Source organism: Miniopterus schreibersii (assembly GCF_964146895.1).
Source record: "Miniopterus schreibersii genome assembly, chromosome: 1".
Classification (NCBI taxonomy): Eukaryota; Metazoa; Chordata; class Mammalia; order Chiroptera; family Miniopteridae; genus Miniopterus; species Miniopterus schreibersii.
Window position 1 is genome coordinate 174,689,321 of NC_138101.1, and position 15,675 is coordinate 174,704,995.

General features: G+C 40.1%; 2 protein-coding genes across 3 annotated transcripts in view; one reads left to right on the forward strand and one right to left on the reverse strand.

The window, feature by feature from the left end:
- Nucleotides 1–12,971, reverse strand: part of LOC308565354 (uncharacterized protein) — a 28,256-nt gene extending 15,285 nt beyond the window's left edge. Inside the window, exons 1-2 of the mRNA XM_081154400.1 lie at nt 12,831–12,971; nt 3,979–4,107 (exon numbers count right to left, since the gene is read on the reverse strand). Coding sequence (XP_081010526.1) covers nt 3,979–4,107; nt 12,831–12,890 — 189 coding nt within the window. The 5' untranslated portion in view covers nt 12,891–12,971. The remainder of the gene's footprint in view (nt 1–3,978; nt 4,108–12,830) is intronic.
- MTHFD1 (methylenetetrahydrofolate dehydrogenase, cyclohydrolase and formyltetrahydrofolate synthetase 1) overlaps nt 12,971–15,675 on the forward strand; it is a 50,127-nt gene continuing 47,422 nt past the window's right edge. Inside the window, exon 1 of one of the 2 annotated variants that reach the window (XM_081154378.1) lies at nt 12,971–13,185. In XM_081154378.1, coding sequence (XP_081010504.1) covers nt 13,145–13,185 — 41 coding nt within the window. In that variant the 5' untranslated portion in view covers nt 12,971–13,144. The remainder of the gene's footprint in view (nt 13,186–15,675) is intronic. The other variant, XM_081154379.1, reaches the window with a different exon arrangement.

Genomic DNA, 15,675 nt, shown 5'->3' on the forward strand with positions numbered 1-15,675 from the left:
CAGTATATTCCAATGTTAAATACATTTTTAAAATTACATCAAATTGACACATATGGTGTAGAATAAGTGATTTTATTCTCATCAACACTAAAGTTGTTTAAATCTTGTTACAAGAGTAAATTATACCAATAACAAATTTTAGAATTCATACCAGAAAAGAAATACTTAATGCTTAGGCCATAGATGCTTTGTTTTATGATGTGTTGCAAAGGAGCATGTATGCACAGAACTCTCTTCTAAAGAGCAACCTATGTTTATATCACTTGGTTTCTGGCCTTATTTGTGCCAATCAGAGAAATAGGTAGAGGAAAGTCAGGAGAAAGAGCAAAGCTTAAATTGAGTATATATATGTGTGTGTGTGTGTGTATAACATATATATATTACATATATATTATATATATGTAATATATATATGCAAATAAAGAAAAGAAGAGCTCATAAAGTTATGAAGAGAAGCAAGAGTGATGGTTTGTGCGAGGGGAAAAAACAAGAGAGACACCAAAGGTTGCTATTGGAAGGAAAGGATCAAAAGGATTGAAGAGGCAGGGGCACAGCTGCTGTGAGGTGAGTGATGTTTTTATCTTTGGGTAGCATTTTTTAAATCTCTGCTCTTCCATTTGATAAGTGAAAAAAGTTCACTGATGAAAAAGTTGAGGTATTTTTAGAACATTTTACATGACAATCTCAACAGATGTCGAGCTGTAACTCTATTCTATCAAATATATCCCAACTTCTGATAATCACAATAATCGTTAAAATACTTCAGCATTATCTTCATTATTTTAATTAGTTTAGTCAGGGGTTCTCTGTACTGTCGTGGTTACTATTCACCTAAGATACTATAAAAATAATGAGCTGTGCAATGTAGTGGTCCCATTTCCCTGTACTAAGATATAAAAACTATGTTTTAAGGTCTCATTTTTAGTTATCCTGTTGTTAGGATATTGTTAAGACAATGTTTTATGAAAAATACCTAAGGCAGCATGAGTCTCACACCCACACCATATTAATTTCTAGATCTAGTTTAGTTTTCCTCGTGATCAAACTGTCAATTAGTCTTCCACAGCATTTTGCCAGTTCTGCTTTTTACTTCCTCCATATGGACAGTGATTTGAAAAATCTAAGATTTTAAAACACTGCTGCATAATTTTTTTATGTCAAAGAAACCCAAATTTTGAATAGTTTGGTTGGATTTGGACATATGAACCATAAATATGTTTAAGACTTAGCTAAATGTATGCTCCCCCAAAATTGATATGTAGCCTCTTGATAAAGATTGTCAACAAAGGACTTGTATCTAAAGAATTCTAAACTCTCAGAAAACAATCCAAGTAGAAAATGAACAAAAGATTTACAGAAACTTTATCAGAAAGGATATATGGATGGCAAATAAGCCTATAAAAATAGATACATCATCATCAGCCATTAAGTATATGCAAATTAAAGCTACAATGAGATATCACTACACATGTATTGAAATATCTAAATACAAAATAGTGACACCACCAAATGCTGGCAAGGATGAGGGGAAACTGGATCACTCATACATATCTGGCAGGAATGTAAAATGGTCCAGCCACTCAGAAAAATATTGCAGCAGTTTCTTATAAAACTAAATGTGCAATTACCTTCTGACCCATCTATTGCACTTTTAGGGATTTGTTCCAGAGAAATTAAAAGTTATGTTCACACAAAAACCTATACATGAAAGTCCATAGATTCTTTATCTGTAATAGTAAAAAAATGAGAAGTAACCCAGATATTTGTTGACAAGTGAATGGTTAAACAAACTATGGTACATACATACCATGGACTCAGCAATAAGAAGGACCAAACTATTGATACACCAACAACTTGGATAAATCTCCAGGAAATTATGCTGAGTGAAAAAGCCAATCCCAAAAGATTACATATATGATTCTATTTATATAACACTTTAACAACAGCTTTATTGAGATATAATTCATAAATTCACCCATTTAAACTATACAGTTGCATGGTTTTTAGTATATTCATAGAGTTGTATAGCTATATTGAACTGTTCTATTTTTCACTTTTAAAAACTGAGATAATTTACATACCATAAAATCGACACTTTAAAGCATATAACTCAGTAGTTTTTAGTATATTCACAGGTTGTGCAACCCTCACCACCACCTAATTCCAGAACATTTCCATTGTCCCCTAAAGAGACTCTCTACCCATTAGTGATTACTCCCCATTTTCCCCTGGCAACACTAGGCCTTTTTATACATGTTATCAGTAACATTTTTTTTACAAGTTGTTTAACTCATTTATTATTACAGCAGCCCATCTAGCACTATGCAAGATTTTTAGCTCAATATCATATTGCCTAAACTAGACAACACACCCACCAACTGAATACTTTAATATTTATCTCTTCTATAGCTGGCTTTTCTTATACATAATTCTCTTGCACCTGTTTCTCCATTATTAGGCAGGAACATATGATAATTATTTTTGTATGTCCCACAAAGAAATAAAGTTAACTATAACAAAAAAATTTAAATGCATCCAGTGAGAAGAAAAACTGCCTTATCAAGACAATTGTGTTCCTGTGGGATTAAATAATAGGTTATTAGAAAAGAGAAAGATGACTCATGCTGAAGGTATTCTGTTGAAGTCATCAGTCCTTTTTTGTTTTTTTAAATAACTTTAACACAGGGAAACCATGCAATAACTGTCACTAAATATTTATTAAATCCAGAAAATGCCAACATGAGCTTTGAATTACTTTTTGATATATATAGTATCTAAAAACAAATCAAAATGAGAACTTTGTAGAGCCTTTTAGATATCTGCTTTGACAAACAGATTTAAAATATTTATAGTTACCAAATGATTTATGTACTTGTAGAGAATTGCTTTTTAAAAAAGTACTTTGAGATTTCTGAAAAAAAGCTTGCATATTTTCTTTAAACAAGGTTTAAAAACTGTGATCTTGCCCAGCCAGTGTGGCTCAGTGGTTGAGCATCAACCTATGGTCCAGGAGATCGTTGTTCGATTCCGGTCAGAGCATGTGCCCAGGTTCTGGGCTCAATCTCAGGGATCCTGAAGGAGGCAGCCCATCAATGACTCTCTCATCATTGATGTTTCTCTCTCTCTCCTTCTCCCTTCTTCTCTCTGAAATCAATAAAGACATTTTTAAAACAAAAAACAAAAAAACCTGCGATGTTTTTTGATAATTTGGTTTAAAAGCACTCTCTAGCTCATCACAGGGAATGAATGTCAAGGTATTTCCTTCAAATGTGGTTTCCTTTTTTTTTTCTTTTTTTCTGTTTTCTTTTATTTTTATTAATTTTTTAAATTTTTAATTTTTTTTTTAATTTTTGTTTAAACTATTACAAATGTCCCTTTTTCTCCCCAATGACCCATTCCACCCCATCCCACCCCCCTCTCCAGTCCCTCTCCACACCATTGGGTTGTGTATATATGCGTATAAATTTTTTGGTTAATCTCTCCCCCTCCCCTCCCCCGCCCTCCTCTGTCCCTCTGCTATTCGTCAGTCTGATCCATGCTTCCATGTCATTGAATCTTTTTCAATTGTTGCTGTTACTCAGATGTTTCATCAAGTATTAAGTAAGACTGGTGGATATTTTCCATTTGGTGCTATATTGAAAATGAGAACTCATCCTTTCCATTAAAAACGCTTAATATATGTAATATTATTACATAAATTTTGAGCATGGCAATTCATAAGCAATGTTCTAATATCCTAGCATTTGGCAGTCAACTTGAAAGCACTTAATTATGTACCACCTTCAAAAGGATTTCTCTGGCAAAAGACAAATTAATGTCTAAATTAAGGCTCCTCAGTGATGAGAGAATTTAATACTGAGAAAAGAGCAAAACTGAATTGAGATAATACTTTGCGTCCTTTATCAGAATGGTTTTTTCCCCTACTTTTACAGAGAATATATTTCCCCATAGTGTTTTATTTTTAGATAATCCATATACCTCAGCTAAAAGATCCTTGTTTTTCACCAATAAACCAGCAAGGTCAGGATGGTCTGGGTCAGCTGTCCTTTCATTGTACGTGATTGGGTTCCTGGTGGAAACCACTTCAAGAGGTGGATCAAAACAAGCCTACAAAGAAAATTGCAAATTAACTAAATATGTACTCCGTAGATCAACCCGAAATGTTCTAGTCTACACAAACTCAAGTAAGTAGCTCTAAATAGAATACAACTTTAAAACATTCATTTTAAGGTGCTACCCTAACAAACACAATAGGTCTCAGGAAAATAGTAAGTAACATGGTCTACACTTTTATTTTCATTCACTATGTAAAAACCTTATCTCTCCTACTACATTAAAAGTACATAAGAGCAGGACATATTTCTGATGTATTTCTATCATCCCATACTAGCTGCAAAAACTACGGATTGAATAAAGGAACCAACAGGAAAAAAATAAACTCTTAATACAAAGTTAACTTATATAGGTGATAGTACTGTTCTCCCAAACTAACCTTATAAAAATATTTAAAAATATATAAGGAGACTAAAGCAAAAAAAAAAAAAGAAAGAAATATGAAATAATTATTCTATGATTTTAGGTTTGTAAACAACTATTCAATTTCTTACTCATAAGATTTATCGATATTTCAAATGAGATACAGTCTGCTATGCTTCATATAGTAGAAAGTAGGAACCATAAATTTTTACCATATCAGGCACTAGAGAAAATTCCAACTCCAATGTCAGTTCCCAGAAAACTGAATTGTCCAATACGAGTGGCTTCCCTGCACAATTTGCCAGTAGAATGTTGGCACATCCAAGAAGCTGCTGCTAGGGGAACGCATCACAGAGGCCCACGGAAGGGGGAAGGGGCCTCTTGAAGGGTACAGTAAACCTGTGGGCCTTTATTTCCCTAATCAGTGAAGTGAAAGCACAAAGTGGTCTCATCAAGCATTAGGGAACTTAAGAACTCTTCAGAAAGTGGTCCCACTGAAAGTAAACATTCTGGCAAATGTGAAACTTACATTTTGGGTCTTTCTTTCGAGAAATTCTTGGAAGAGGTCAAATTTTATGTTCTGACACCTACACCTCATTGAAGGAAAAGTACTTTGAGAGGAGGAAAAAAATGATTCCATCTACTACTCCTAAAGCAAAGGTGATTTGTCTGAAAGGCTGATATCTTATTCCAGGGAAATACTTTTATGCCACAGAAAGTACATCCCTGTTATGTATTCTTGATACCAGAATCACTAGGATTATACTTCAGATATCATCTAATTTAGGAGGTGTCAACTTTGCCTGTACATCAGAATCTCAAAGAAAACTCCAAAAAAATACTGAGACCCTGACCCTGTCCCAAAGTCTAACTTAATTGGTCTACAGTGGAGCCTAGGCCTATTTTTTAAAAGCCACACAGGTGATTCTTGTGTGACTTTATGGTTGAGCATGACTGTCCCATTATCTTCACTTACGTATGATACAAATGGGGCAAGGAGAAATTAAGTGACATTCATAGGAATGGAAGTAATGGTTACTAACCAAACCAGGAAAATAAGAAATATTTTTTTCCTCTAAAACTAGCTTTTTAAAATTACATCCCCAAGCAGCAGGAATGTAAGTATAAATAAGATAGAAAATTTCTTTTCTTGTTTTTAAATTTATCTTTATTGTTGAAACTATTACAGATGTCCCTCTTCCCCCCCCCATTAACCCCTTCCACTCTGCATCTGCCCCACCCCCAGGCCTTCCCCGCATTATTGTCTGGGTCCATGGGTTATGCATTTATGCATATAAGTTCTTTGATTATTTCTTATATAGCTTACATTCTGGTGAAAAAAGAAAAAACAGCAAACAAGTACATAAATAAAATCATTTTAGATAGTGGTAAGTGCTGTGAATAAAATAGACTAACGTGTGACAGTAAGGAGGAGGCAACTTTTGATAATGTGATCAGAGGGCCACTTTGGGATGTATTAATATAAATTAAATCATATACTTTATTGGATAACCTGCCTTTATCATTTAACAATGTTTGAAAGCTATCTTACAGTATATCTATGGAGGTATGTATCTATTGTTCCTTTAACAACTGCATCCATTCTAATGGAGATTTGCTTTTTGCTATTGAAATCAATGTGTGAGGAACACTTTTATACACATACCTTTGTGTATATGTGTAAATGTCACTCTAGGATAAATTCCTAGAAGAGAAATTATAAGGTCAATTATAATTTAAGGTTTTGATAGATATTATCAAATTACCCTCAAAAAGCTTGTAAAAATGGAGCTTCTGCAAAAAGGATACACATTTTTTTTAAGCAATGGCCATTAAGAGCATTTGAATAAAAGCATCTTTCTATTTTCTGTGAAATGATCGATTATCAGTCTTTATCTTATTTAACCAATCTGCGATATATTTGACAGAATTAATTACCCCTTTTCTTCTGATACACTTTCTTCACTTGCATTCTAAGGCTGGGTGTGTGCAACCTTCCCTCCTGGTTTTTCCTCATCTTGAATTCTAAACATTGAAGTGTTCTAAAGATTAGCCCTTGTCCTCTCTACCTCCACCCATTCCCTTCTCATCTCATCTCATGAATTTAAACATCATAATATCTCTCATTTCTATGAATATCACTTAGATATTTGGGTGCTTAAGAGGCATCTAAAAACTTTTTTTAATTAAAAAAATTTAATTATAGTTTACATCCAGTATTATTTTGTATTAGTTTCAGGTGTACGGCACAGTGGTCAGACAATCATATACCTTACAAAGTGTTCCCCCAATGCTTCCAGTACCCAACTGGCACCATATATAGTTATTACAATATTATTTACCATATTTCCTATGCTGTACTTCACATCCCCATGACTATTTTGTAACTACCAATCTGTATTTCTCAATCCCTTCACCTTTTTTAAAAAAAAGTTTTTATTGATTTTAGAGAGAGAGGAAGAGAGAGGGAGAGAGAGAGAAACATCAATGCAAGAGAGAGATTTCGATTGGCTGCCTCCTGCACACCCCCTACCAGGGATCAAGCCTGCAACCTGGGCATGTGCCCTGACCAGGAATTGAACGAGCGACCTTTTGATGCACAGGATGATGCTCAACCAACTGAGCCACATTGGCCAGGGCAATCCCTTCACCTTTTTCACCCAGTCCCCCAACCTCCCCCTCTGGCAACCATCAGCCTGTTTCCTATTATCTCTGAGTCTGTTTCTGTTGTGTTTTTTTAATTATACTGTTCTTTAGATTCCACATATAAGTGAAATCCTATGGTATTTCTCTTTCTCTGACTGATTTATTTCACTACCCTTTAGGTCCATCCCTGCTGTAGCAAATGGCAAGATTGTGTTCTTTTTTATGGCCATTTATTATTCATATATATATATATTTTTTTCCTTCTTTGTCTTAAAAAAGACCCTTTAACATTTCTTGTACTACTGGTTTGGTGGTTTTGAATTCCTTTAGCTTTACTTTGTCTAGGAAGCTCTTTGTTTGTCCTTTGATTCTAAATGACAGCTTTGCTGGGTAATCTTAGTTATAGGTCCTTCTCATTATTTTGAATATTTCATGACAATCCCTTCTGGCTTGAAAAGTTTCTGTTGAGAAATCATCTGACAGTCTTACGGGAGCTCACTTGTAGATAATTGCTTTTCTCTTGCTGCTTTTAAGGCTCTCTCTTTGTCTTTAACATTGGCATTTTAATTATGATGTGTCTTGGTGTGGACCTCTTTGGGTTCATCTTGTTTGGGACTTTCTGTACTTCCTGGACTTGTATGTTTATTTCCTTCATCAGATTAGGAAAGTTTGCCATCATTATTTTTTCAAATAGGATTTCAATTTCTTGATCTCTCTCTTCCCCTTCTGGCATCCCCATGATTCAAATGTTGATATTCTTGAAGTTGTCCCAGAGGCTCCTTACACTATCCTCATATTTTTGGATTCTTTTTTCATTTTGCTGTTCTAATTGGGTGTTTTCTGCTTTCTTATATTACAAATCACTGATTTGATTCTCTGCTTGTCTACTGTACTGATGATTCCCTGAAATTTATTCTTTATTTCAGTTAGTGTATCCTTCATTTTTGATTGGTTCTTTTTTATGGTTTCCATGTCCTTTTTTATGCTGTTGAAGTTCTAAGTTTCTTGAGCATCCTTACAACCATTGTTTTGAACTCTGTATATGGCAGTTTGCTTGCCTCCATTTCATTCAATTCTTTTTCTGGAGATTTCTCTTGTTATTTCATTTGGGACCTGTTTGGTTTTGGGGTGTGTTTTTTATCTCATTTTTGCTGCTTCTTTGTGTTTGTTTCTATGTATTAGGTAGAGCCACTGTGTCTCCTGGAATTGGTAGAGTAGCCTTGTGTAGTAGGTGTCCTCTAGGGCCTAGTGGCACAGCCTCCCCAGTCACCCAAGTTGGGTGCTCTAGGTACACCCCCTGTGTGGATTGTGTACACTGTCCTGTAATAGTTGAGCCTTGATTGGTGCTGGCACATCACGGGGAGGGACTGATTCCCCAGGCTGATCAGCTGCAAGGCCCTCCTGCAACTATGGAAGAGGAGCTGCTGTGTAGGGGCCAACTCTATGGAGCAGGGCTTCCTTCAGTGGGGCTTTGGTGCCTGCCAATTCTGCCCCTTGAGTGTGTAGCTCACAGAGGTGGTAGGGTAGTAACCCAGCGTGGTCTGCAGCTATACACTGAATGTACTGGCTGGGGCCTCCTGGGAGGTGTAAGGTTAGCCATTGCCTGTGCCCTGCCTAGAGCCACCTGGCACCAGCTACAGAGCAATCTGCAGATGGATGCTACTTGTGCTGGGCTTGGAGGTATCCAGGAGAGGCCAAGCTGCTAACCAAGTTCAGCTGCCACTAGTGCCAAGCCTATACCACCACCTTGACTAGAACCTAGAAACGTTTAAAACTGAATTGAAATTAAAAACCTGTTTCTTCCACAGTGTTATTTTATTTCAGTTCAGTAATGGCAGCTCCACCTTTCCAGTTGCTCAAAATCCTTGCTGTTTCTCTTACACCATAACTATCTTTTCATTCAGGGTTCTGCTCAAGTCAGATTCCCCAGAGAAGGAAGCCTCTCTTACCACATTTCTAAAAGAGCACTTCTTAACCCACCACCATTCCCTGTCCTCTTAGCCTATCTATTTTTAAAAATGGCATGTCTCACCCTGGACAGTGTTGCTCAGTGGTTAGAGTGTATCGGCCCAAGCACCGAAGGGTCATGGGCTCAATTCCCAGTCAAGGGCACATACCTGGGCCGCAGGTTCACTCCCTTCCCCAGCTGGGGCCCATGCATGAGGCAACCAGTTGATGTGTCTCCCTCATATCGATGTTTCTCTCCTTCTCTCTTCCCTTTCTCCCCCTCCCTCCCTTCCTCCCACTCTCTTTGAAAAGCAATGGAAAAAATATCCTCAGGTGACGATTTTAAAAAGTGGCATGTCTCAATATCTAAAATTAGAGTATATATTTATTTAACTGATCACTGTTCTCCCCACCAAAATATTACCTGAGGGCAGGAATTTTGTTGGTTCACTGTAGTATCACTCAGAGCAGCGTCTTTTGTTGTTGGCCCAACAGCTACTTAACAACTACTTATTCAATGAATGAGTGAATTGTACAAGTCACACAAAAAACATTATAGTTTAAAACCACGCTGTCGAGATGGCAAAGACAATAATATTTAGAGTTGAAACATCCAGGGTTGGGCTTATCCCAGACACAGCAATGCAGCTTTTAGCAAGTCATACTTCAAAGTCTATTTCTCCATCAGTAAAGTGGAATTTGTGCCATCTCCCTCAGCAAAAGACAGCTGAGGTAGTCAATGTCTCTTTGGTATTATAAGCCACAAAAATGTCACTACCTACAATTTACCAGGAAAATTTGCTTAAATTTTCTTCATAATTTAATTTGTTCAGGTAAAACAATATGTGAAGGTATTTGTTTGGATGTTCTCATTATTATATTATATGTTAAGTTGTACCTCTATGTGTACTTGTAAAAACTTTAAGAATGATCAAATAAAAGCAATTAAAAGAAAAATTCACCAAAGATTCTCTAATTCTATTACAGTGATGGTTGCACAAACACTAAAAATCACACTTAAAGAGGGTGAATTTTATAGTATGTAAATTATGCCTCAATAAAACTGTTTATAAAACAAAAAAAGGGTCTCTAATTCCACACATGGGGCAACTGTAAAATATTCTCAGAATTTAGGAATAAGGCAAATGCCACCTACCCCTGAAAGCCAAGAATTTATAAAAAGAAGTTCAATAGATGAGCTTTGCCATTATGGTCCACCCTAAGAAATGGTTTATGAAAGTGACCCAGAGCCCTGGTCAGGTAGCTTAGCTGCTTGTAGTATTGTCCTGTGCAACAAAAGGCTGTGGGTTCAATTCCTCGTTAGGGCACATACCTAGGTTTCAGGTTCCATCCCCAGTCAGGACAAGTGAGGGAGGCAGCTGATTTATGTTTCCCTCTCTCTCTTCCTCTCTCTTTAAAAATCAGTGAAAACAGCCCGGCCGGTGAGGCTCAGTGGTTGAGCATCGACCTATGAACCAGCAGGCGATGGTTCGATTTCCACTCAGGACACATACCTGGGTTTCGGGCTCAATCCCCAGTAGGGGGCGTGCAGGAGGCAGCCAGATTGATGTTTCTCTCTCTTGCTCCATTTCTCTCTCTGAAATCAGTAAAAAAAAAAAAAAATCAGTGAAACCATATCCTCAGGTGAGGATTTAAAAATAAGTAATAAATAAAAAGCAATCCAGATATTTGGTCAAATCCAAAGTGACCTGAACAAATTCACCATCTCAAAGAATTAACTGCTTCCCTATGTTCATTGCAGCATTACTCATAATAGCCAAACATGGAAACAACCTAAGTGCCCATCAATGTGAGGCAGGCCAGTAAGCCAGGATAAGTGGAATAGGAAAACTGAGACAAATAGCTGAACAAACTGGCCAAGCAATTTACAGCCAGATACAGAAGGTAACTTCCCTAGAGATGACATCTAGGGCTCAGCTGTATTTCAGCTCCAGGCCCAGAAAAGCAACAAAACCAGGTGGGTTATGCCAGGACCAGTTGCAGTTGATGATCCCCTACCCTGGCACTGACCAATCAGTAGAGGCCAGGACCCTGAAAAACTGATGAATATTCTGCTGAAACCCTCCCTCAAAATCTCCCCTAAGATTCCTTCCTGCAAGAGGGAGATAAAAGACAAAGCATCCCAGTCCACACTCTCCCTCTGCGGAGCAGCCTGTGCCGTTCCTTCCTTCTTCCCCCACAGGCGTGCATCTCCTACACTCTAAGAGACCCCACGAGACTTGCAACCAGGGGAGCAATGGGCAGCTCACACCTGGCCTAAGCCCCTGAACCTGTCCGCAAAGGCCCATTTTCTCTGACTTCCCAGTGAGCTAAAGCAGCCCAGCCTAGGCTCTCCTGTTGTTTCTTCTATGCTAAGTCCTTCCTTGTTTCACTGTCCCCAGCTTTAATAAATGTACCCTCATAGTCATCTGGACTCATGCTGTGAAATCTTTCCTACATGAAGTCAAGATCCCACACACTACTGGCTGGCCCTAGGCAGAGCTGCTCTGGGCCAGGTCCCGTCCAGTAACGAATGGATGAATGGCTAAAGAAAATGCAAGTGTGTGCGTGTGTGTGAACATCACTCAGCCATTTTTAAAAAAGGAAATCCTACCTTTTAAGACATGGATGAATCTTGAAGCCTTGAAGGCTTCGTGTTAAAGTGAAGTGGGAGAAAGACAAATACTGTAAGATATTACTTATACGTGGTTATCTAAAAAAGCTGAACTCACAGAGTACAACAATGGTTGCCAGGGGCAAGAGTGGTAGGGAAACAGGAGATGGTAGTCAAAGGCTAGAGGCTTGCTGCTATAAAATGAATAAATTCTGGGGATCTAATATCCAGTGACTATAATTAACCATAGTGTATTATATATCTAAACGTTAAGAGAGTAAATTTTAAATATTATCACCACACACACACACACACACACACACACACACACACACACAGATAATTATGTAAGGGGATGGAAATGTTAACTAATTGTGATAAGAGCGTTGTACTAAATACGTGTATTAAAATCATCACGGTGTACACCTTAAACCTACATACATGTCCATAACACCTCAAAAAAGCTGGGGGTAAAATTAAGTGAGCTGAACAATCTATCTCTGAACTGTATCGGATGACTGGGACCTAACTCATAGGACTCGGGACACTTGCAGAGCAAGTCCCGGCGACCAGCCCGGCTGCCCGGGGCCTGCAGCCCTGCTCCCCAGGCTCCCGCGTCCTCCGGAGTGACGCCTACGGTGGGCCGGGTCCGCCCTGCGGGTCACTGGGCATCTGGTTCACCCCCGTCGCTTCTCCAGCCCAGAGCTGCGCGGGGACCTGACAAAACAGTCCTGCAAGGCTGCCGGCCCCCTCCGCCCCGCACTACCGCCCCCGGGGTTACGCGGGACCCCGAGGCGCTCCCGCTCGGCCGGCCTGACAGCGGGCTGGGCTTCAACCCCGGCCGAGATCAGTCACATGAGACCTTAAAAGTCACGGGCGCCGCCTAGCCCCTCCGGCTCAGCTTTGGGGTGGGGACACCAGTTCGTCAGCGCGGTCCGGCGACACCACCGCCCCAAGCTCCGCGCGCCAGAGCCTGGCCAGAGCTCCCGGAGGAGCCCCGCGCTCCGCCCCGCGGGACTCGCGCCCCTAGCGTACGGGTGGGTCCGGGAGACCGTTCCGCTCCCGCGCCCGCGAAACTGACCTCCCGCGAGACCGCCCCTCCGCCTCCGCCTCCGATAGGCTGGGGTAGAGACCCGCCCCCTCTTACGCGGGTTTCCGCCCCACGTGAAGGCGCCGTCTGAAACGACTCCTTCCGCCCGCCGGTCATTTCTTCCCTCCAGTCATCGCCGAGTTTATCTCCCGCCGCATTCCAGACCCCCTAGCTCTCCGCGCCTCCCGGCTTAAGGACTGCGCATGCGCTCCGACGTCCGAGGGGAGGGGGGATAGGGAGGGGGCGCAGGCGCAGAAGCAAGCTCTCCCTGGGCGGTCGCTAACCTCGTGGGTTGGGCTGTCCGCGGTAGGGAAGGGAATCAAACCTCGATTTTGGCGGTATCCATCGTGGGCGGCGGACTAGTAAAGGTCATGGCACCGGCGGAAATCTTGAACGGGAAAGTGGTCTCCACGTAAGCACCTGTCGTTGTTAGGGAGCGTTGGGCTGCAGGCAAGGGCTCTGAGCAAGGTGTGCAGGTCAGCGATGGACTAGTTTTTTGCGGGAGGGAGACCTGTAGCGCAGAATCGGACCAACCCGGTGGGGAGGAAGGCCAGTGCCCCGATCTCTTCCCATCTGTAGCCGAGGAAAAGGGCTCCGGGCACAATCTGCGTTTGCTGATGGGCTGCCTGGTGGCTGTGCCCGCTGGTTACGGTGCTTCTGGGACAAGTCCTCTCACCCGGCCTGACTGCTCCCCCAAATGCGGCCGCTGACTTTACCAGGAGAGAGCAGTTGGGGATGCCTGCAACATCACAGTCAGGACGCAGAAATCCAGTTTGCCTCCTTCCCCTATAATTTGGAGGTGACAGCGGGTCTCCTTTACCCACTACACCAGAGTGATTTGCTAAGGGGCCCAGTTTCCCCTTCAGTTTAATGCTCCTCTAACAGCACATCTCCGTGTCCTCGTCCTAGAGTTACATGCTAGTTTGGCTCTTGAATCTTGACAATGTTCTGTATTCTATTTGACCTCTGCCTTTTTTACCCCTACAGGAATGCGTAACTAGTGGATAGGATTGCCAGACTGACTCCCAGGAAGTAATACCCCTCTGCTTTGTGTCTAGGAGGTGGCTAGTGGGGAAAGATGAGACCAGAAGAGGAAAGAATATACAGGGTGGGGCAAAAATAGGTTTACAGTTCTTCGTATGGAAAATAATACAATAATTAATTAACAGTACAAGAATAAACTGTTTCTTGTACTCAAAACTGTAAACCTACTTTTGGCACACACTCCTTCAGATTGCTCTTAGGACCTTGAACCTCACCAGTTACTTTGTAACTGCTGTAGTTGGAAACAGTAACTCTCCTCTGAACTCCTAATTTTGTGAGTAGAGATTTTTGAATGAATTATAGAGTCATTGGTGGTGTGAAAGCCACCTTGGTGCAAAATGATTGTTTCCTGGACAAAGAAAGTGAAGTGTAAATTAGATTGTGGTGAGCCTTTCACATTGATGAGGAGAAACTCCAGGCTTTTAGGCTAGAAATCACAGTACTTATATCCAATTGCTTTTCAACATGTAGTTTGTTGAATTGCATTGTTTCTGTTTGACCTTCATTTTTTGTTTATTTGTATCCAAACCTACCCCCTTTACCAGTGGCTTTTTCTTGATGAAAGCTTCCTTTTAGAAAGACTGATTTGTGAAGAGATAATTTAGTTTTGCTTCTTGGCAGACTACTGAGAATAGTTGCTCACTGGATATATTTTGATTGAGTGGAGAGCAAGTTGAGTATGTTTGTAAGCTCCATAAGGGCAAATACATGCATTATTTTGTTTATGTCTATATCCATAAACACCTATAAACCTTTTTTTCAGTACTTCCTAGTTTTATGGCTTTAGGCAAATTAGCTTACCTCCTTGTGCCAAAATTTCCTCAAATGTAAAATAAAGATAACATCTAGGCCATGGAGTTGTTTGGAGAAGTAAATGAATAATTAACTGAAGAGCATTTAGAATTGTTCCTGGCACATAATAAGTGTGTGATACACATGAGCTGTATTAGTGATTAGTAATTACAATTGACCCTTGAACAACAAGGGTTTGAACTGCTCAGATTTTTTTCAAGATAGATACAGTCAGCTCTCTAAATTCCCTGGGTTTCACATCTTGGGATTCAACCAACCACAGATTGAAAGCCAGTATTTTCGATCTGCAGTTGGAAATCTGCAGGTGCAGAGGGCAGACTATGCATTGTTCTAGGCCATTTCGTGTAAGGGACATGAGCATCTTGGGATTTTGAAAGCCTGGTGGGGAGGGAGGGGTCCTAGAACCAGTTCCCCTCAGACACTGAGAGACTATGGTAGTTAAGTTTTGGGGGAGTCAAAATTATACTTCAATTTTTGATAGTGTGGTGGGCACTGCCCCAAACCCTCATGTTGTTGAAGGGCAACTAGTTAGTGTATACATTACCTTTTAGACAGTGATAACTACCTTGAGATGTACTTCAGAGGCTCTCAATGTTAGCTGCACATAAAATCTCTTAGGGAGCTATTTTTTGTTAATTCTTTCTACTTAAGTATGAATAAGTGTACCTATCATATGTATACAGCTCAGCGAATTTTTCACAGCTGAATTTACCTGAGTAACTAGCACCCAGAAAAGAAATAATGTTGGCACCCCTCTCTCACCCAGTCACCACCCCCACAAAAGTAATCACTATCCTGACTTCTAACTTTAACATCTAGTGTCACCTGTCTTTGAAGTTTATATAAATGGCACCATGCAGTATAAAGTCTTCTGTGTCTGGCTTCTCTCCAACATCATCTTTCTGACATGATTCCATGTTGCACGTAGTTGTAGTCCACTTACTCTCTGTATTGTATCCTACTATATGAATATGCCACTGTTTACCTACCCATGAACATTTGGGTTCCTAGTTTTTGGTGATTATGAATAGTGCTGCTATGAGTG